The following is a 21,310-nucleotide window of genomic DNA, read 5'->3' as shown; positions in this document are numbered from 1 at the left end:
GATAAAGTCTTAGAGAGCCTGGAGAGTTATTTGATTGTGTTGTGGTATTTCAGGCTCATCAGAACGAGGAGAAGGCGAGGAACTTGGAGAATGATCTGCTGTCTTACCAGGGGGAACACAGCCACACTGACCAGGAGGTAATGCCTTACTCTCAGTTGATGGTATCAGGCACCTTGTCTTCATACTTGGTTACTTATTACTTGTAGGAATGGGTGCTATCCATCTGTCCGTCATGTTTCATTTCCGGAGAAGAACTCAAAAACCAGTAGAGATATCTTAACCCAAATAAGCCTGGTGGTGAACTGGTGCCTTTTGACAGTTTGGGATTTTTGAAAAATTTATTTTTCGAGTTTCCATGGCAACAACTTTGACTTATACTGGAAATGGCGGTACTGCTTTCCGGAGCAGATCTTGAAAAACGTCCAATATTTCTTCACAAAACTTTGCACATAGCTAGGTCTAGTGGTAAACTGATACCTTTTCATAGAATGGGATTTTTGAGAAAAAATATTTTTGAGTTTCCATATTAACCGGAAGTCATATGGGCGGGGGATATGTTTATTTCATGCTTGTGCAGGTTGTATTTGGGGGGTGAAAAGGGGAAATTGCTTTGTCAGCTTCTATATATATATATTTATATGCATTTAACTCACGCTGCAGTGTGTACATCCTCTATATATCCAACCCCTGCTCTGTTGTCCAGTTCCAAGAGCGAGAGGAGCGAATCTCCCGCCTGGAGTACGACCTGGATGACACCAGGAACAACCTGGACAGCAAGGCCCGACATATCGCCGACCTCCAGAATGAGATCAGTGACCTCCAGTCAGAACTCACCATCACGAAAGACCAGAAGGCCAATGCCAATATGGAGGTAGGCCATCAGTATATCCTTGTGGGGACCCCCTTTTCAGCCATCAGTATATCCTTGTGGGGACCCCCTTTTCAGCCATCAGTATATCCTTGTGGGGACCCCCTTTTCAGCCATCAGTATATCCTTGTGGGGACCCCCTTTTCAGCCATCAGTATATCTTGTGGGAACCCCCTTTTCAGTCATCAGTATATCCTTGTGGGGACCCCCTTTTCAGCCATCAGTATATCTTGTGGGGACCCCCTTTTCAGCCGTCAGTATATCCTTGTGGGGACCCCCTTTTCAGCCATCAGTATATCTTGTGGGAACCCCCTTTTCAGCCATCAGTATATCCTTGTGGGGACCCCCTTTTCAGCCGTCAGTATATCTTGTGGGGACCCCCTTTTCAGCCATCAGTATATCTTGTGGGAACCCCCTTTTCAGCCGTCATTATATCCTTGTGGGGACCCCCTTTTCAGCCATCAGTATATCCTTGTGGGGACCCCCTTTTCAGCCATCAGTATATCTTGTGGGGACCCCCTTTTCAGTCATCAGTATATCTTGTGGGAACCCCCTTTTCAGCCGTCAGTATATCCTTGTGGGGACCCCCTTTTCAGCCATCAGTATATCCTTGTGGGGACCCCCTTTTCAGCCGTCAGTATATCTTGTGGGGACCCCCTTTTCAGCAATCTGTATATCCTTGTGGAGGCCCCCTTTTCAGCCATCTGTATATCCTTGTGGGGACCATTTGGCTGTGGCTCATAATATCAACCACTGTTTTTTTCTGCTTCCAACTTTGTTCTTTAATGGCCATTGTGATATAGCTGATATTGTTAACTGTTATGTTTCTATGTTGGAATTCAACACCATGCCTTAACTTCTGAAAGTTTCAATTGCTTAGTGGAATGTAGAAGGATATTTCAACATCACACAGTCTTTGACAAGAATGTGGGGTTGCCAGAGTAGCAGGGTCGGGACTAAGAAGGTTTCACTGTACAGAGAGAGATGGAGAGAGGTTTCAGTGTCTGCCAGTGTCAGTAATAAGTATGGATGTGGTTATCAGCAAAAAGCACTTGAGGCTACGAGGCATCATTTTGAAATATTGTTTTTTTGTTGTTATTGTTAGCGTTGATTGTTGCTGCGATCTAGCTGATGCATTTGTTTTGGGAATGTTACATTCTAATAGAAGATTGTAAATATGGGATGGATGGATCCTAATTCATGACAGTGTCCTTGTCACAAAGCCAGTACAGCTGGCATACAAGGCAAATCTCATGAGAGATTTAAGAGCATTCTGAGGAATGAATTGAGCATGACAAAGGTTTCAAGACTTCAGACTCCTATTCAGAAAAAATCCAGGTGCGTTATCTCATGTGAATTCATGTTATTTTGAAGCATACCTAGCTGATATCGCTGAGAGATTTGTAACCATGGATGAGTCTTGGGTTCACCACTATCAGTGGAAGCTGAGCCATCTAATGTCTCCCTGAAGATGACAAAGTCTGTTCCATCAGCTGACAAGGTGATGGCTTTCGTTTTCTGGGATTCCAGCGGCATCCTACTGATGGACTACCTCCCGAAAGGTCGGACCATTTATGGCCGACATCGTGCTAAACTGCTCAGGCAACTGCGTGAGAATATCAAGGCCAAACGTCGTGGAAAAACTCACTAAAGATGTGTTGATTGACCAGGACAGTGCACCTGTGTATATGTCTGTTGTCACCTTGGCTGCAGTGCATGAGTGTGGCGCTTTGAACTCTTTGAACATCCTCCGTATTCACCAGAGTTTTCACTGTCACTGCATGATTTCCAGCTTTTCGAAAAGAACTGTCTTGCAGGCATTATGCAAATATTAAGGAAATCTTAAGTTTATGGAAATCTCAAGTATAAAGGAAATCTCAAATATTATGGAAATCTCAAATATTAAGGAAATTTCAAGTATTATGGAAATCTAAATTATAAAGGAAATCTCAAGTATTACGGAAATCTCAAGTATTATGGAAATCTCAAGTATTATGGAAATCTCAAATATTAAGGAAATCTCAAGTATAAAGGAAATCTCAAGTATAAAGGAAATCTCAAATATTATGGAAATCTCAAGTATTATGGAAATCTCAAATATTAAGGAAATCTCAAGTATAAAGGAAATCTCAAGTATTACGGAAATCTCAAGTATTATGGAAATCTCAAGTATTATGGAAATCTCAAATATTAAGGAAATCTCAAGTATAAAGGAAATCTCCAGTATTAAGGAAATCTCAAATATGTCAATATTTTCAACAGTCATAGCGCTGTGACTTTTTCATGGTGTCTGTATGAAATTGACCTGTTGTCTTTCATGTAACAAGCTAACCAAAAGCCTACCCACCACCTGACTCTTAGTCTCAGTAGAAATAAGCTGACTAGTGTCTGTAGATTAATCAAGCCTTCTTCCTTTGTTGTGTTATAATGTGGCACTCGACAGCCCTCCATGTAGCATAATGAGCCCCTTTCCTTCCAGAGGGAGAGGGCATGTTTGACTGGGCATACCCAGTGTCTGGAAAGCAATGATCAGGTTTCCTTACAACTCCCTGGTCATTGAAAACATTCCTTAAACATTCTCACTAATATCTGGAACTGCCGTGACTGAGAAGCGTCCACTGCACCTCATGAATAAAGTGTAGTTACTCCTTGTGGCAGTGTCAATAGAGGAACATTAACACTGCCACTGCCTGTATGGCTGACCTACATCCTTCCCATTGACAGACAGGGGGGTAGGCAGGTGTTTGTGGTCTGTCATCAAGCAGACAAGAGTGAGATAACAGTCACTGGCTGAAGCACATTAAACAGGGGATATACTGTATGGATTTATGACAGTTATCACCTTCATATCTGTCACCGATCTCGCTGCTCAAACGTGTCTGGTCTTGCTCACAACCTGACACCCCCTTGTGTTAAATGGTCTTTCCCTAGTATTCAGGAGTTAGTATGAGAATGTGTTTGAAGGCTGGGTCCATTGTTGGTTGTTGGGCAATTGGGATACCAAAATATTTTTTTGCCGAGGTGAACATGTGTGAAAGATGGAACTGGAAATATTTAAAGCTGAAGCTCTGATAACGGTTTGTAGAACCTACTCTGCATTATGTTCACACTTTAGTGGGAGAAGAAGTTCACTTTAAGACTTCATTTGGTTTGGAAAAGCAATTCTCCAAGGAGTACACACTTTGTAAACAAAGTGTGTACATGGGGTTAGCATTGAAGATGTTAGTGTATTCAGGCATGTAGAGTTGTTGTAGTGAGCGTGTATGGTTTTACGCCGCTTTTAGCAATATTCCAGCAATATCACGGCAGGGGACACCACAAATGGGCTTCACACATTGTGCCCATGTCAGGAATCGAACCCGGGTCTTCGGCGTGACGAGCGAATGCTTTAACCACGAGGCTACCCAACCGCCCATAGAGTTGTTGTAAACAAGTGTAGTGGTTGCATGGTATCGTGGTTGTTCTCAGTGGTTCCTCTGATGTAGGATTACTTCATGGTGATGACATGTCACACACACCAGAAAGTGTATTGTGTCCGTGGATGCTGATATTACAACATGACTCTTTTGGGATGTCATTGCTAGTTCTGGTGATTCTGTAAGTATTGACGGTGTACATTGTCTGGTCACACATCCACATACATGTAAAAAAATAGTTGCTAAGTCCCAGAAAATGTATGACAGTATGTTTTGTGTTGTGTTTATTGGCTTTTCCAGAAGGGTAGTAGCGTCATCTGTGTTGTGTTTACTGGCTTTTCCAGGAGGGTAATAGTGTCATCTGTGTTGTGTTTACTGACTATTCCAGAAGGGCTATAGCGTCGTCTGTGTTTACTGACTGTTCCAGGAGGGTAATAGCGTCATCTGTGTTGTGTTTACTGACTATTCCAGAAGGGTAATAGCGTCATCTGTGTTGTGTTTACTGACTATTCCAGGAGGGTAATAGTGTCATCTGTGTTGTGTTTACTGACTATTCCAGAAGGGCTATAGCGTCGTCTGTGTTTACTGACTGTTCCAGGAGGGTAATAGCGTCATCTGTGTTGTGTTTACTGACTATTCCAGAAGGGTAATAGCGTCATCTGTGTTGTGTTTACTGGCTTTTCCAGAAGGGTAATAGCGTCATCTGTGTTGTGTTTACTGACTATTCCAGAAGGGTAGTAGCGTCATCTGTGTTGTGTTTACTGACTATTCCAGGAGGGTAGTAGCGTCATCTGTGTTGTGTTTACTGACTATTCCAATAGGGCTATAGCGTCATCTGTGTTTACTGACTGTTCCAGGAGGGTAATAGTGTCATCTGTGTTGTGTTTACTGACTATTACAGAAGGGTAATAGCGTCATCTGTGTTGTGTTTACTGACTATTCCAGGAGGGTAATAGTGTCATCTGTGTTGTGTTTACTGGCTATTCCAGAAGGGTAATAGCGTCATTTGTGTTTACTGGCTATTCCAGAAGGGTAATAGCATCATCTGTGTTGTGTTTACTGGCTATTCCAGAAGGGTAATAGCGTCATTTGTGTTTACTGGCTATTCCAGAAGGGTAAAAGCATAATCTGTATTGTGTTTACTGACTATACTCGGGTAATAGCGCCATCTGTGTTGTGTTTACTGGCTATTCCAGAAGGGTAATAGCATCATCTGTGTTTTGTTCACTGGCTATTCCAGAAGGGTAATAGCGTCATCTGTCTTGTGTTTACTGGCTATTCCAGAAGGGTAATAGCGTCATCTGTCTTGTGTTTACTGGCTATTCCAGAAGGGTAATAGCGTCATCTGTCTTGTGTTTACTGGCTATTCCAGAAGGGTAATAGCGTCATCTGTCTTGTGTTTACTGGCTATTCCAGAAGGGTAATAGCGTCATCTATGTTGTGTTTCTATCAAGAATGACATGGTAGTATGTTCCATGTTGGGTTTGCACCAGAAGTGTCATGTATATGTTCCGTTGCTCCGGGTTACAGATCACCCGTCTGGAACAGAACATCCAGCAGCTGCAGCTGAGTTTGGCATCTGCTCACCAGCGTCACAAGACGGACACAGAGAGGTTAGAGGACACCATCACGTCACTGCAGCGCCAGCTCTCAGACGCTCAGTCCCGTGTCGAGTCGCTGGACCATGAAGTCAACAGGAAGGAGGAACAGATCAAGCGGAACGAGGGCGAGATCCTGGCATGTCGGGATGACATCAAGAACAAGGTGGACGAGGTAGGACATGCTGCTGTCAACTGGGGGGATCAGGTGGCCACAATGGCTACCTAGTGTGGACACTAGATATGCACTTGACATTGATGAAGTTGTTTGTCTCTCATGCTCATGCTTGTTGTTTTGGTTTGAGAACTACATCTATATCACACTGATTGTAATGAATACATCCATACTAACTTGTCATCAGTTGATACTAACTTCAGTGAAAACGTATTGATATGTTTTTTGGACATCACTCAGTTTAAAGCTCCAATAATCACTGACATCAGATTGCTTTAGGTTGAGGTAGTGCTATCCATTTTGAACACATTTGCTTTGCATTATGAACTTGAATCTGAAACTATGGCCTTGAAGTACCTCTTATTAGAGGTGCAGTCTTGTTTTGTAATTTTGTGAAAAAACATCCTCGTCACATTGTATTCCTTGCTCTGGATATAAGTGCAATAATCTTGGACGCGACATTAAACCCAATTTCACCTCACCTCACCTTGCTCTGGAAATGGGCATGATGTGGAAGTCATACATTTTACCGGTGTGCTGCTGCCTCCTTGCTGACTGACGGAGTGATGGTGTTGTAGATTGAGAAGCTGGAGCTGGCCATCCATGAACTGAAGATCAGCCTGAACCAGGTGAAGACGGCACGGAGACAGGCGGAGAGCACGGTCAGTACCAGATCCAGTGTCACACTCAAACAGTACCACACCCAGTGTACAAGACACCCCTACAGCTCAGCTTCTGTAGCTGTAACACTACCGAATATGGCATAGTGCCCGGAACATACATTCACTCACTCACTCCATCCATCCTGCTCTGGGTACTACAGCCAGTGTCAGGAACATGCCTACACCACACCTTCTGTAGCTGTACTGCCCAGTACACACACTCACTCAATTTAAAACAGACAATCTCATTAAAATCAAATCTTAGTTCTCGCTACCGCTAAACAAAGATCTGAGGACATCCCATTATGGGTCACGTCAGACCGACCTTGTGCGAACTTTGACCGACCAATGGAATGACCAATCAGAAGGCAGCTTTCTCCAGCTTTACGGCACTAATTTCAAATTGGCAACTACGCTTCAAAACATATTCTGGCAAATTCTCCATTACAAATTTGAAACCAGTGAACAAAAGAACATTCTGCAATGGCTAATAGATAGTCTAGATTGTATGGATTCGGTCGTTAAACCCGTAACTATCGTTCGGAATACCCCGGGGGTGTTAAAGTTTTCGAGGTGATTAGAAATCACATTCTGACTGTCACTTTCATAATCTGGTAAGTCTGATTGGTCGGATGAAAGGTCGTTGTGACTCACCCTTTGTGGGACCCCTAATGGGATGTCTCCAGATCATTGTTTAGCGTTAGTGAACTAAGGTCTGATTTTAATGAGATTGTAAAACAGATGACTCCACACCCTGCTACATACAAATACTGACATTGCCGTAGTTCTTGCCATGGACCTCCTTGTGGGGATGCAACAGTGATGTAACAGTGACATAACGAGAACTGTGTTTGTCTTCAGATCGAGGAGCTGCAGAGTGATGTGGACCGGCTGAAGACGGACATGACGGAGGCCAGGTCCCAGTACAGAGACTGTGCTCAAGAGGTGAGGTCGTCGACCTTTACAGAGTCCACAGACCTGTGTGACCTCATTCTGGAGAACTTACTTTAATTTACTTCTTTTACTGTCTTTACACAACTAACATAGATCCATTTGTCAGGTACTTGTCAGAGCCTGTCAAGTCAAGTTAATCCATGGAACAACATAATTATTTCACAAGAAGAAAGAAAATTTATTAGACCCTGTTTATCTGTTCCAAATAGACATGTTTCCAGATTAATGAATCAAGGATGTCCAGTAATGTTAAATTGTGTCTGATAAGGGTTTCAAGGTTTTAGTTGCATCTTATTTAGGAGCTCAGCTCAATTACTCAATAGCAATGGTTTAAGCCAGAAGTTTTATTGAGACAATTTCAGTGATGATGATATCGTCACAGAGTAGCAGTATTTTTAGTTCCACGAGGCAGATCTGGTGATGTAGTGTCCTCTGTTTAACAGTTTGTCAATTATGTTTGGCCCACCTGCCACATCATGCTGTGGACCCGTGAAGATCCGAGGTAGAATAGGTCCTCAGCAACCCATACTTGCCGTAAAAGGCGACTATGCTTGTCGTAAAAGGCGACTAACAGGATTGGGTGGTCAGGCTCGCTGACTTGGTTGATATATGCCATCGATCCCAATTGCGTGGATCGATGCTCATGAAGTCAATCACTGGATTGTCTGGTCCAGACTTGATTATTTTACAGACCGCCGTCATATAGCTGGAATATTGCTGAGTGCGGTGTTAAACAACAAACAAACAAACAAACAAATAAAACATCATGCTGTGATGCAACTGAAGTTCTGCTCTAACACTCTCTCACCCCTCTTGCCCATGTTGTAGGGCTATCCTCTTACATCAAACTAAATCGTTGGGATATAAATGACTCTAAGATATTCTGCATCACTCTTTCGCGTCGCAGTTCAACCATGACGTTGAGCTTTCTCACACATTTTAATGAGAGACTGTGATGTGCTGCTGAAATGCACTATTAACCATGCACTCCCTCACTTGTATCTGTCCCCAGCTTGCCCATCACGAGGAGAAGCTGATGCTGATGGAGCAGAGCCTCCAGACAACCCAGGACCAGCTGAGTCAGCGCGTCACCGAGGTCGTCCGACACGAGCAGGTCAACAGGAAGCTGCAGGCCGAGCTGAAGACGCTGCGAGAACGCTGCGCCAGCTATGAGGAGGAGATCGCAGAGCAGAAGTCTGTGATCGACAAGCTGCGGAAGGACCTGATGGTGTCGAAGGAGGAGCATCACACAGCGGTGCAGGAGGGGCTGGCGTACAAGCAGCAGGCGCACAAGGTGGAGGTGGAGCTAGACGGGTCACGGGAACAAGAGAAGATGCTGTCCGATCAGGTGAGCTGCTCGTTACTGGGGAGCCACATTTCAGCGTTAGAAATTGACACTAATCCTATGGTCCTTACCAAATTGCCTTATAGATGTATCATGAGAACTGGTAGAAATTTGCTATGAATTAGGGTTTTGCTATATGTTATCATTATGACTAGTGGACTTGGGCTAGTGGACTGTTAGTTTCAATCGCAGGCATTCACTCTTCACCAGCTGGATACACTGGTCAAAGTCACTTGGGACTCCTGAACTCCTGAACAACTCTTAAATACTTGATATGGTGCCTAAGAATATGTCTCTTCATGGCAGAGTACTAACTGATATTTGACCCTGTTGTAGTCGAAGATGGAGGAGTTAGTTGATCAGATAGAAGGGTGTTATGTTGTATGTTTCAAACTAATAATTTCTTAATCTCAGCTTTCAAAGCGGTGCTAAATCCAACTCACTCACTCATAATCTCAACAGTAACCAGTCTTCAACTTCTATGGTATGTTTCATTTGCTCCCAAAATGGTTAGTGCAGTCACTTGTCATTCATTAGAGTAGAATTTGAATCCTCATGATTCAAAATATGTCTCTGTGTACCCTGCCTGGATCTTGAGTTGACTCTTCCACCAGGTGGAGCAGCAGGACGTGATCCTCGGTCAGCTTCAGACGGAACTCCGGGGGGAGAGGGACCGTCACCAGGACACCAGCAGGCAGTTGGGGCAGAGCAAGAAGATGGGGGCCGAGCTGCAGGAGGACATTGACCAGTACCAGAAGCAGGCTCGCGACATGGCACAGAGGGTGAGTGGGAGGTCCGTGACATGGCACAGAGGGTGAGTGGGAGGTCCGTGACATGGCACAGAGGATGAGTGGGAGGGGCTGTGACATGGCACAGAGGGTGAGTGGGAGGGGCTGTGACATGGCACAGAGGGTGAGTGGGAGGTCCGTGACATGGCACAGAGGATGAGTGGGAGGGGCTGTGACATGGCACAGAGGGTGAGTGGGAGGGGCTGTGACATGGCACAGAGGGTGAGTGGGAGGTCCGTGACATGGCACAGAGGATGAGTGGGAGGGGCTGTGACATGGCACAGAGGGTGAGTGGGAGGGGCTGTGACATGGCACAGAGGGTGAGTGGGAGGTCCGTGACATGGCACAGAGGATGAGTGGGAGGGCTGTGACATGGCACAAAGGGTGAGTGGGAGGGGCTGTGACATGGCACAGAGGGTGAGTGGGAGGGGCTGTGACATGGCACAGAGGGTGAGTGGGAGGTCCGTGACATGGCACAGAGGATGAGTGGGAGGGCTGTGACATGGCACAGAGGATGAGTGGGAGGGGCTGTGACATGGCACAGAGGGTGAGTGGGAGGGGCTGTGACATGGCACAGAGGGTGAGTGGGAGGGGCTGTGACATGGCACAGAGGTTGAGTGGGATTGGCCCAGACATGGCACAGAGGTTGAGTGGAAGGGGCCCAGACATGGCACAGAGGTTGAGTGGAAGGGGCCGCCACATGGCACAGAGGGTGAGTTGAGGGGCTGTGACATGGCACAGAGCATGAGTGGGCAATATGTTGCAGAGGATGATTGAGGAGGGCCGTGACATGGCGCAGATAATGAATTGGGTCAGCAACATCAGACAGGGTTGAGTGAGGAGCCTGTTTATCGTACAGAGGGTGAGCATTGTCTTACAAATGTGATATGAAAGTTATCATTACTATTACAGATGTAAATGCTGGGGCACTACATCCCTGTCTACAATGTACCTGTCATATTAGGCAACTAAGTGTGGTTTCAAATATTATTTATTCCCATCTCTCCTCACAGCTCCAGGAGAAGGATGAGATGAACCTGCGACTGCGGGCAGAGATAGACGACCTCCAGCAGAAGTTGCGTGGGCTGAAGGAGGAGCTAGCAGAGCGAGAAGGCCAGCTCCGTGTGGCCAAGATGAACCTCCAGACTGCCCAGAAGCAGAGCGTCCACCACTCACACGAGGTAGGTAGTCTGGCCAGAGACAGAACAGCAAGCCCACATGGTACCTGATGGGAACAGATCTCTCAGACCACTAGGCTGGCAACATTAGCCAGACCCTGTCAGAAAGGTTTCAGTCCTTCTAGAAGGGTATCAGCTTACAGCTGGGAAGGTGCTGACTGTAATGCTTGTAACATGAACAGGTGTCAGTCTGCCAGAAGAGGACCCTGTATCATGCCAGTGGCCCTGTCTCATGCATGTGGCCCTGTCTCATGCAAGTGGGTCCTGTCTCATGCATTTGGGCACTGTCTCATGCCAGTGGCCCCTGTCTCATGCATTTGGGCTCTGTCTCATGCCAGTGGCCCCTGTCTCATGCATTTGGGCTCTGTCTTATGCCAGTGGCCCCTGTCTCATGCATGTGGCCCTGTCTCATGCATGTGGCCCTGTCTCATGCAAGTGGCCCTGTATCATGGAAGTGGCCCTGTCTCATGCATATGGGCGTTGCTAATTTTCAACACCGGTGTTTCAGTTGTAAAGTGTCATACATTCGGCTTTCCATCTCTGTTATGATATTTTCTTAAGATAATGGTATTAAATGCTGACTAAAGGCTTGTGAAGCTTGAGTGAAGAACATGGCTATTTATGGTTATACTCATGATTGTGTGCAGGTGACGAAGTACGAGGAGACTCTGTCTCAGCTTCAGTCGGACCTGGAGAAGATACAGGAGCAGTACAGAAGAGCTCATGCAGAGGTGAGGCATCCACATCTACCTGTACCAGAGGATAGGGTCAAACGTAGATCCTCAAACAAGTGTCTCACAAGTTGAACCGCCATGCAACCTGATGGTGTTTCAGTGCGTAAGGGGCGGTCGGGAAGCCTAGTGGTTAAAGCGTTCGCTCGTCACGACAAAGACCTGGGTTCAACTCCCGACATGGGTACAATGTGTGAAGCCCATTTCTGATGTCCCCCGATGTGATATTGCTGGAATATTGCTAAAACCGACGTAAAACCATACTCACTCAATCACTTCAGTGTGTGAGCTTTCAAATTCTGGTTTCAGCTTATCATGCACCTTTTCTGACCAGCTACACACTATGTGATGAAGATTAAGTCGGATTGAGACTTCATGAACATGTGAGCATGTGCTCTGAAGGCATCAGGTGTGAACAATAATGAGAACCCTGCTTTTGTTGGTATGATGATTGATTTGTAGGGAAGGAAGGTCTAGGTTAGATTGTGTGTTATTGCAGCTGATGGACAACGAGCAGAGGGTGCATGACCTGAAGGTGCAGCTGACCACAGTTCAGGGCAACCACAAGGAGTCCATGGAGCAGTTGGGGGAGAAATCCCGCCTCGTGGCATCGCTCAAGACGGAGGTGGCCAAACTCCAGCAGCAGAACCAGTCTATGACAGAGGAGGTACACTTACTGATCACTCTATATTCGTGGGACATTGATACACTTAGAGTTTGCTCAACAAGCAGAATTTCTTATTGTCAGAGTTTGATGGCACTGTATGTATGAGATGCACTGCCTTGCTCATATGTGATCCTGGTTAGAGGTGGCTCGCTGGTCCAAGGAGTCATGTCTGATGCGCTGTTCAAACATGTGATATTCAGTGATTTATCTGAATGTTTGCAAAGCCAACTCACTGAGACTGTTCCTCCTCAGATCGCCTTCTATGAAGACCGGATGCGGAAGCTGCAGCATGAGCTGAGGAAGATGCAGGAACTCAACAAGGCCACCGAGGATGAGGTAAGTCCATCTCCACCTTTATCTGACGCACGCCTGGCACTGCCTACATCTGAGGCACTTCCGGTATTGGCCGTACTTGAGGCTTGTTCAGACACCGAGCCGCATCCAAGACATGTCCAGCACCGCCTGTATCTGACGCACATCTGGCACTGCCTACATCTGAGGAACATCCAGTATTGGCCGTACTTGAGGCTTGTTCAGACACAGAAAAACATCCTACACGGACTGTATTTACAACATGTATCTGAGGCTACGCTGTCACGCATTGTAGAGCTGATATGTTATGATATGATTTCTTCAGCTTGTGATATATGATAGATCCTCATTGTTACCCTTCAAAAATCTATTTCTTTTGAATAGCTCAAATAGAGCTGGAAGAGATTTCTTAATAGCATCGGAGTTCCTAGAACTTCTAAGGCATCTGACGGATGTATTGGGTGGTCACGATGACTGCCGAGGCTGACTAGTACAATGATTGATGACTACCTTCAGGTTTCATCTCGATCTTTCTCTGCCAGGGTGCTTCAATAAGTTGCTGAAATACTGCTGATGCGATGATAAATTTTAGCAACAGAAAGCACTGACACTACCCACTACTATCAGCGGTAGAAACTAACAGGTTTGATACACTAGTTCTTATAATGATAACATATAGCAAAACCCTTGAAAAGGGCAAATTTCTACTAGTCCTTATGATACCTTAACTATTGGGCAGTATGGCAAGGACTACAGGACTAAGGCCAATATCTACCGCTCTGTGTAATCCAAACAGTGTACCTGTTGGTGGACAACTCGACTCTGTGTATAAGATGAGTTGATGAACCTGGAAATAGGTGGGTGAAGGGGTAAAGAGGGGTCAGCCAAGTGGCTGGTTATTGCTGAGGTGGGGATAGGTCACAGGGACAATGATTGTAGTGTCTAGTGTGTTAACACACTGGTGTTCACAGCTTCAGCACTTCGAGGAGCGGTACACTAGTCTGCAGACGGATCTGTACTCTAGTCAGGAAAAGCAGAAGCAGTCGCTCCAGGAACTGTCATCGAAGGAGGAGGAGTCCGTCGTCATCAAGGTGGAGCTGGCCAGTCTACAGGAGAAGTACAAGAACATGATGGACGAGGTGGGTGATCCCTGGGTACATGATGGGGTGGACTGGGGTAGATAGGTCTTCATGGCCAGTCTACAGGAGAAGTACAAGAACATGATGGACGAGGTGGGTGATCCCTGGGTACATGATGGGGTGGACTGGGGTAGATAGGTCTTCATGGCCAGTCTACAGGAGAAGTACAAGAACATGATGGACGAGGTGGGTGATCCCTGGGTACATGATGGGGTGGACTGGGGTAGATAGGTCTTGATGGCCAGTCTACAGGAGAAGTACAAGAACATGATGGACGAGGTGGGTGATCCCTGGGTACATGATGGGGTGGACTGGGGTAGATAGGTCTTGATGGCCAGTCTGCCACGTAGATGATGGGATGATTCACTTCAGGGGTGTTGTGTGTGGGTATGTTACATCTTGATAGCTATAGATTCTGGGTTGGTTAAATTAGTCAGGGATATCAGACCTTGTTCCTTGATTGGATTAATCCTCAGGACATTGTAAAACAATTTTGCACCATTCCCCATTTAGTGCTGTTCAGTCTGTTACAGATTACGATGTGACTTTGCAGAACAAAATGTCAACAAATGTCAGCAGGTATTCGCAGGGGTGACACCTCCCCCTAAACCCCACATCCTCTGTTCCAGTCACACAAGCTGAAGAGCGAGCTGCAGCTGATGAAGCAGAACTACCGCAGTGCCAATGAGGAGATCACGGGTCTGCGTGTGGCGTTGGAGGAGTCACGGTCGAACGGAGACCGTCTGCATCGGGAGAGTGAGCTGGTGGTGCAGAACGTCAACACCTGGGTGCAGGAGCAGAAGTGAGTGTCATGCAGCGCGGCCGTGGATGGCAGAAAGCAGACTCTTGTTATTCCCTTAGTCTGAAACCTCCCAATTCCCATTCAATCCTTTTAGAGCAGGAAACTCCCCTTCCTTCTTCCAGAGAAGTGAATTTCAAATTGCCCTTCCTTCTTCCAGAGAAGTGAACTCCAAATTGCCCTTCCTTCTTCCAGAGAAGTGAATTTCAAATTGCCCTTCCTTCTTCCAGAGAAGTGAATTTCAAATTGCCCTTCCTTCTTCCAGAGAAGTGAATTTCAAATTGCCCTTCCTTCTTCCAGAGAAGTGAACTCCAAATTGCCCTTCCTTCTTCCAGAGAAGTGAATTTCAAATTGCCCTTCCTTCTTCCAGAGAAGTGAATTTCAAATTGCCCTTCCTTCTTCCAGAGAAGTGAATTTCAAATTGCCCTTCCTTCTTCCAGAGAAGTGAACTCCAAATTGCCCTTCCTTCTTCCAGAGAAGTGAATTTCAAATTGCCCTTCCTTCTTCCAGAGAAGTGAACTCCAAATTGCCCTTCCTTCTTCCAGAGAATTGAATTTCAAATTGCCCTTCCTTCTTCCAGAGAAGTGAACTCCAAATTGCCCTTCCTTCTTCCAGAGAAGTGAATTTCAAATTGCCCTTCCTTCTTCCAGAGAAGTGAACTCCAAATTGCCCTTCCTTCTTCCAGAGAAGTGAACTCCAAATTGCCCTTCCTTCTTCCAGAGAAGTGAATTTCAAATTGCCCTTCTTCCAGAGAAGTGAATTTCAAATTGCCCTTCCTTCTTCCAGAGAAGTGAACTCCAAATTGCCCTTCCTTCTTCCAGAGAAGTGAATTTCAAATTGCCCTTCCTTCTTCCAGAGAAGTGAACTCCAAATTGCCCTTCCTTCTTCCAGAGAAATGAACTCCAAATTGCCCTTCCTTCTTCCAGAGAAGTGAACTCCAAATTGCCCTTCCTTCTTCCAGAGAAGTGAACTCCATATTGCCCTTCCTTCTTCCAGAGAAGTGAACTCCAAATTGCCCTTCCTTCTTCCAGAGAAGTGAACTCCAAATTGCCCTTCCTTCTTCCAGAGAAGTGAATTTCAAATTGCCCTTCTTCCAGAGAAGTGAATTTCAAATTGCCCTTCCTTCTTCCAGAGAAGTGAACTCCAAATTGCCCTTCCTTCTTCCAGAGAAGTGAATTTCAAATTGCCCTTCCTTCTTCCAGAGAAGTGAACTCCAAATTGCCCTTCCTTCTTCCAGAGAAGTGAACTCCAAATTGCCCTTCCTTCTTCCAGAGAAGTGAATTTCAAATTGCCCTTCCTTCTTCCAGAGAAGTGAACTCCAAATTGCCCTTCCTTCTTCCAGAGAAATGAACTCCAAATTGCCCTTCCTTCTTCCAGAGAAGTGAACTCCAAATTGCCCTTCCTTCTTCCAGAGAAGTGAACTCCATATTGCCCTTCCTTCTTCCAGAGAAGTGAACTCCAAATTGCCCTTCCTTCTTTCAGAGAAGTGAACTCCAAATTGCCCTTCCTTCTTCCAGAGAAGTGAATTTCAAATTGCCCTTCTTCCAGAGAAGTGAATTTCAAATTGCCCTTCCTTCTTCCAGAGAAGTGAACTCCAAATTGCCCTTCCTTCTTCCAGAGAAGTGAATTTCAAATTGCCCTTCCTTCTTCCAGAGAAGTGAACTCCAAATTGCCCTTCCTTCTTCCAGAGAAGTGAATTTCAAATTGCCCTTCCTTCTTCCAGAGAAGTGAACTCCAAATTGCCCTTCCTTCTTCCAGAGAAGTGAACTCCAAATTGCCCTTCCTTCTTCCAGAGAAGTGAACTCCAAATTGCCCTTCCTTCTTCCAGAGAAGTGAATTTCAAATTGCCCTTCTTCCAGAGAAGTGAATTTCAAATTGCCCTTCCTTCTTCCAGAGAAGTGAACTCCAAATTGCCCTTCCTTCTTCCAGAGAAGTGAATTTCAAATTGCCCTTCCTTCTTCCAGAGAACTGAACTCCAAATTGCCCTTCCTTCTTCCAGAGAAATGAACTCCAAATTGCCCTTCCTTCTTCCAGAGAAGTGAACTCCAAATTGCCCTTCCTTCTTCCAGAGAAGTGAACTCCATATTGCCCTTCCTTCTTCCAGAGAAGTGAACTCCAAATTGCCCTTCCTTCTTCCAGAGAAGTGAACTCCAAATTGCCCTTCCTTCTTCCAGAGAAGTGAATTTCAAATTGCCCTTCTTCCAGAGAAGTGAATTTCAAATTGCCCTTCCTTCTTCCAGAGAAGTGAACTCCAAATTGCCCTTCCTTCTTCCAGAGAAGTGAATTTCAAATTGCCCTTCCTTCTTCCAGAGAAGTGAACTCCAAATTGCCCTTCCTTCTTCCAGAGAAGTGAACTCCAAATTGCCCTTCCTTCTTCCAGAGAAGTGAATTTCAAATTGCCCTTCCTTCTTCCAGAGAAGTGAACTCCAAATTGCCCTTCCTTCTTCCAGAGAAATGAACTCCAAATTGCCCTTCCTTCTTCCAGAGAAGTGAACTCCAAATTGCCCTTCCTTCTTCCAGAGAAGTGAACTCCATATTGCCCTTCCTTCTTCCAGAGAAGTGAACTCCAAATTGCCCTTCCTTCTTTCAGAGAAGTGAACTCCAAATTGCCCTTCCTTCTTCCAGAGAAGTGAATTTCAAATTGCCCTTCTTCCAGAGAAGTGAATTTCAAATTGCCCTTCCTTCTTCCAGAGAAGTGAACTCCAAATTGCCCTTCCTTCTTCCAGAGAAGTGAATTTCAAATTGCCCTTCCTTCTTCCAGAGAAGTGAACTCCAAATTGCCCTTCCTTCTTCCAGAGAAGTGAACTCCAAATTGCCCTTCCTTCTTCCAGAGAAGTGAACTCCAAATTGCCCTTCCTTCTTCCAGAGAAGTGAATTTCAAATTGCCCTTCCTTCTTCCAGAGAAGTGAACTCCAAATTGCCCTTCCTTCTTCCAGAGAAGTGAATTTCAAATTGCCCTTCTTCCAGAGAAGTGAATTTCAAATTGCCCTTCCTTCTTCCAGAGAAGTGAACTCCAAATTGCCCTTCCTTCTTCCAGAGAAGTGAATTTCAAATTGCCCTTCCTTCTTCCAGAGAAGTGAACTCCAAATTGCCCTTCCTTCTTCCAGAGAAGTGAACTCCAAATTGCCCTTCCTTCTTCCAGAGAAGTGAACTCCAAATTGCCCTTCCTTCAGAGAATTGCCCTGTAGTCCTTCAATAAACGACCTGTCTAAAGTGCCTACACACAGTGTAGGTGTGACATGAAGGTGTGTTTGATTCAGAGTAACCAGTGTCTGCTGCAGTTTGTTGAATTGTGTAAGAATACTACTTGTAAACCAAACTATGCTACACCAACTGAAAACCCAGTAGGAACAAAATACACTACAGTAATCATTATTTTGGTCTGGCTTTACAAAAATTCAAGAGGAATATACTACTCAAAAGAAGTTAAGGAACACCCAATTTCTTCACATGACTATAGTTAATCTTTTGAATAGTAAATAAAAAGTATAAAGCTATGCTGATTTCTCTCACTGTGCTTTCATAAATTATTGGGCGGTCGGGTAGCCTAGTGGTTAAAGCGTTCGCTCGTCACGCCGAAGACCCGGGTTCGATTCCCGACATGGGTACATTGTGTGAAGCCCATTTCTGGTGTCCCCCACCGTGATATTGCTGGAATATTGCTAAAAGCGGCGTAAAACAATACTCACTCACTCACTCATAAATTATTGCTTAAAAACCCATTTCTAAACCAAGACTTATTCCATTCTCAGCTGTTGAGAGTAGAGTGTAAGCTGAAAGGTGTTGTTAAGGGGTGAAAACTTTAGGAACATGTTTGTAAATACAAATGGTACCTTCTAAATTAACAGGGAACAAAGTATAAGCCTGTCTTCTTTCCTTTTGGTCTTATTAGGTATATGTAGTCTGTAGTTGATATTTTATGTGAAGGCAGGGTTTGGTGTGCAAAGCGGATGTTGAGATGGATTTAGCATGTGTTGGCATCATGGAATGGTTTGATTTATCCCCTTGTTTACGAAGAATGAGAGTTTGTTGCAGTTTGAAGCTGATTTTCATGTTTGATTTTGTTTGTCAGTCCCTGACTGATGGCGAGGTCAGTTGTAATTTGTGTATATATTTTATATTTGCCTTGTTAGACTTCTGTTTGTGATTCTTGTTCTGAAAACATTTATTTACGTGGTGTTTGCTTGAAATGTTTTATGTTGATTTCTTAGTGGGTGTTTGTGTGAAACTTCAACCATATGCTTTGTTGACTTTAACATTCTCTGCCAAACAGCCTTACTTGGAGCACAGAATCTTGTTATCCTACTCGAAAATTGTAAAGTCCAAATTCTTAATCACTTTGTGATTATATTGATAGATGTTATTATAATTCTCCCTGTGAGGATTGTGGGTCTGATTGGGCGACGGGGTAGCCTAGTAGGTAAAGCGTTTGCTCGTCACGCCAAAGACCCGGGTTCGATTCCCCACGTGGGTACAATGTGTAAAGCTATGTCTTGTATCCCCCACCTTGATATTGCGGGAATATTGCTAAGTGTGGCATAAAACCATACTGACTCACTTACGAGATGATAGGTCCCTAGTACACAGACATGGCTCCCAGAGAGGATCTGAGGTATATCTCATGAACCTCTGTTTGGACTACAAAGATGGCCAGCTTGTTTCAATGTGTGAACTGACTGACAGTGTGAAACAGATCAGCTCTCAGCCAAGGGCCACACTTGGATTACTTGTCAGTGACTATGATAAAGCTGGAATCTTGCTGAGGTTTAGGACAACATTAACAAACACCGCTAATCCTACTTAAGTAAAGTAAAGTAAAGTTCTGTGTAAACTGAACCCATGTAATGGCCGCTGGTTGAAGTTTCTCACCCATTCCTACTAGGCATGCCTTGTGTTCACCTACTGTGTAGGTCTGTTCCTGTGTTGACTCACCTGTGTTGTGTTGCAGAGCTGCCAATGAGAAACTGGGCAACAAGATTAGGTAACTCTCGCTACCATCCTTGTCACTCTGGCTACCCTCCTTGTCACTCTGGCTACCCTCCTTGTCACTCTGGCTACCCTCGTCATTCTGGCTACCATCCTGTCACTCTGGCTACCCTCCTTGTCATTGTCGCTACCCTCCTTGTCACTCTGGCTACCCTCCTTGTCATTCTCACTACCCTCCTTGTCACTCTCGCTACCCTCCTATCACTCTTGCTACCCTCCTAGTCATTCTCACTACCCTCCTTGTCACTCTGGCTACCCCCTTGTCACCCTTGCTACCCTCCTTGTCAATCTCGCTACCATCCTGTCATTCTGGCTACCCTCCTTGTCATTGTCGCTACCCTCCTTGTCACTCTGGCTACCCTCCTTGTCATTCTCACTACCCTCCTTGTCACTCTCGCTACCCTCCTATCACTCTCGCTACCCTCCTTGGCACTCTCGTTACCCTCCTTGTCACTCCGGCTACCCCCTTGTCACCCTCGCTACCCTCTTTGGTAGCGAGCCTTGTGACTCTCACTACCCTCCTTGGCACTCTCGCTAACCTCTTTGTCACTCTCGCTACCCTCGTTTTCACTCTTGCTACCCTCCTTGTCACTCTCACGACCCTCCTTGTCATTCTTGCTACCCTCCTTGTCACTCTGGCTACCCCCTTGTCACCCTCGCTACCCTCCTTGATAGCGAGCCTTGTCACTCTTGTTTTCTCCCCCCCCTTTTCACTCTTGCTACCCTCCTTGTCACTCTCACGACCCTCGTTGTCAATTCTGGCTACCCTCCTTGTCACTCTCGCTACCCCCCCTTGTCACCCTCGCTACCCTCGTCATTCTCGCTACCCTCCTTGTCACTCCTGGTCACCATATTTCCTTCACTGTCTCCTGCATGGCTGTATCGATGTCTGTCATTCTGCTAGTGCTACCCGGTTGATGTATAGACATGTGCCATCTAGCTGAGTGACATGGGTTGATGGGTTTCTGTGTTGTTCTAGTTTCACTGCAGCACAGAATGTCATTGTTAGAAGTATTTAACAATGGTTTCTGAACCAAGTAGAACCAAGATTTATTGATGGAAAGAAATATGGAAATGACATGGTTGTGTATGTCATCTCTGCACCTACTCTTGTCTCACATTTACACCACCATCAAGTCATTGTCACGCCATCATTTGACCATCGTCACGCCAATATTTCATAATCATCACTAACATTGCATCACACTTTCGTCATACCATCATCACACATCAGACCAATGTCACACCATCATCACATCATCGTCACACCCTCACCACACCATCATAACACCATCATAACACCATTGCTACACCATCACCACACCGTTGCCACACCATCACCACACCACACCACACCACACCACACCATCGCCACACCACACCATCGCCACACCACAGCCTCACCACACTATCACCACACTTAGATAAGGTTACAGCAGCAGCTTCAGCTTCAGGAGATGATGATGTTCCTTGGCATCACGTCAGTTGCAGACATACTCTGCACAAATACTGCACATTTACTGCATATGCTTTCTTAACTTCTGTTTTCTTTGTATTCTTTCATTTCTTTTACTTGTACCATTTAATCAACCTGATTTAATATTGCCCTTTTATAAAAGCAGTGTTATTTCTAACTTGTAAAAGGACTACTTTATCTTAATCGTAATAACAAACCATTGGTGAGAATATTTT

At 45.2% G+C, this 21,310-nt stretch overlaps 1 protein-coding gene across 9 annotated transcripts in view; it reads left to right on the top strand.

Annotated features, from left to right (window-relative positions):
* Positions 1 to 21,310, top strand: part of LOC124123519 (COP1-interactive protein 1-like) — a 121,974-nt gene that overhangs the window by 85,200 nt on the left and 15,464 nt on the right. For all 9 annotated transcript variants that reach the window (XM_048399050.1, XM_048399044.1, XM_048399045.1 and 6 more), the window contains 14 exons: positions 54 to 137; positions 704 to 871; positions 5,815 to 6,057; positions 6,636 to 6,719; positions 7,581 to 7,664; positions 8,686 to 9,021; positions 9,633 to 9,800; positions 10,820 to 10,987; positions 11,632 to 11,715; positions 12,215 to 12,382; positions 12,635 to 12,718; positions 13,666 to 13,833; positions 14,463 to 14,635; positions 19,581 to 19,613. In XM_048399050.1, coding sequence (XP_048255007.1) covers positions 54 to 137; positions 704 to 871; positions 5,815 to 6,057; positions 6,636 to 6,719; positions 7,581 to 7,664; positions 8,686 to 9,021; positions 9,633 to 9,800; positions 10,820 to 10,987; positions 11,632 to 11,715; positions 12,215 to 12,382; positions 12,635 to 12,718; positions 13,666 to 13,833; positions 14,463 to 14,635; positions 19,581 to 19,613 — 2,045 coding nt within the window. The remainder of the gene's footprint in view (positions 1 to 53; positions 138 to 703; positions 872 to 5,814; positions 6,058 to 6,635; positions 6,720 to 7,580; positions 7,665 to 8,685; positions 9,022 to 9,632; positions 9,801 to 10,819; positions 10,988 to 11,631; positions 11,716 to 12,214; positions 12,383 to 12,634; positions 12,719 to 13,665; positions 13,834 to 14,462; positions 14,636 to 19,580; positions 19,614 to 21,310) is intronic.

This window comes from Haliotis rufescens, unplaced genomic scaffold, assembly GCF_023055435.1.
Source record: "Haliotis rufescens isolate VD_foot unplaced genomic scaffold, xgHalRufe1.0.p SCAF_19, whole genome shotgun sequence".
NCBI lineage: Eukaryota > Metazoa > Mollusca > Gastropoda > Lepetellida > Haliotidae > Haliotis > Haliotis rufescens.
The sequence above is the reverse complement of the archived record's forward strand: the minus strand, read 5'-3'. Positions and strand labels throughout refer to the sequence as shown.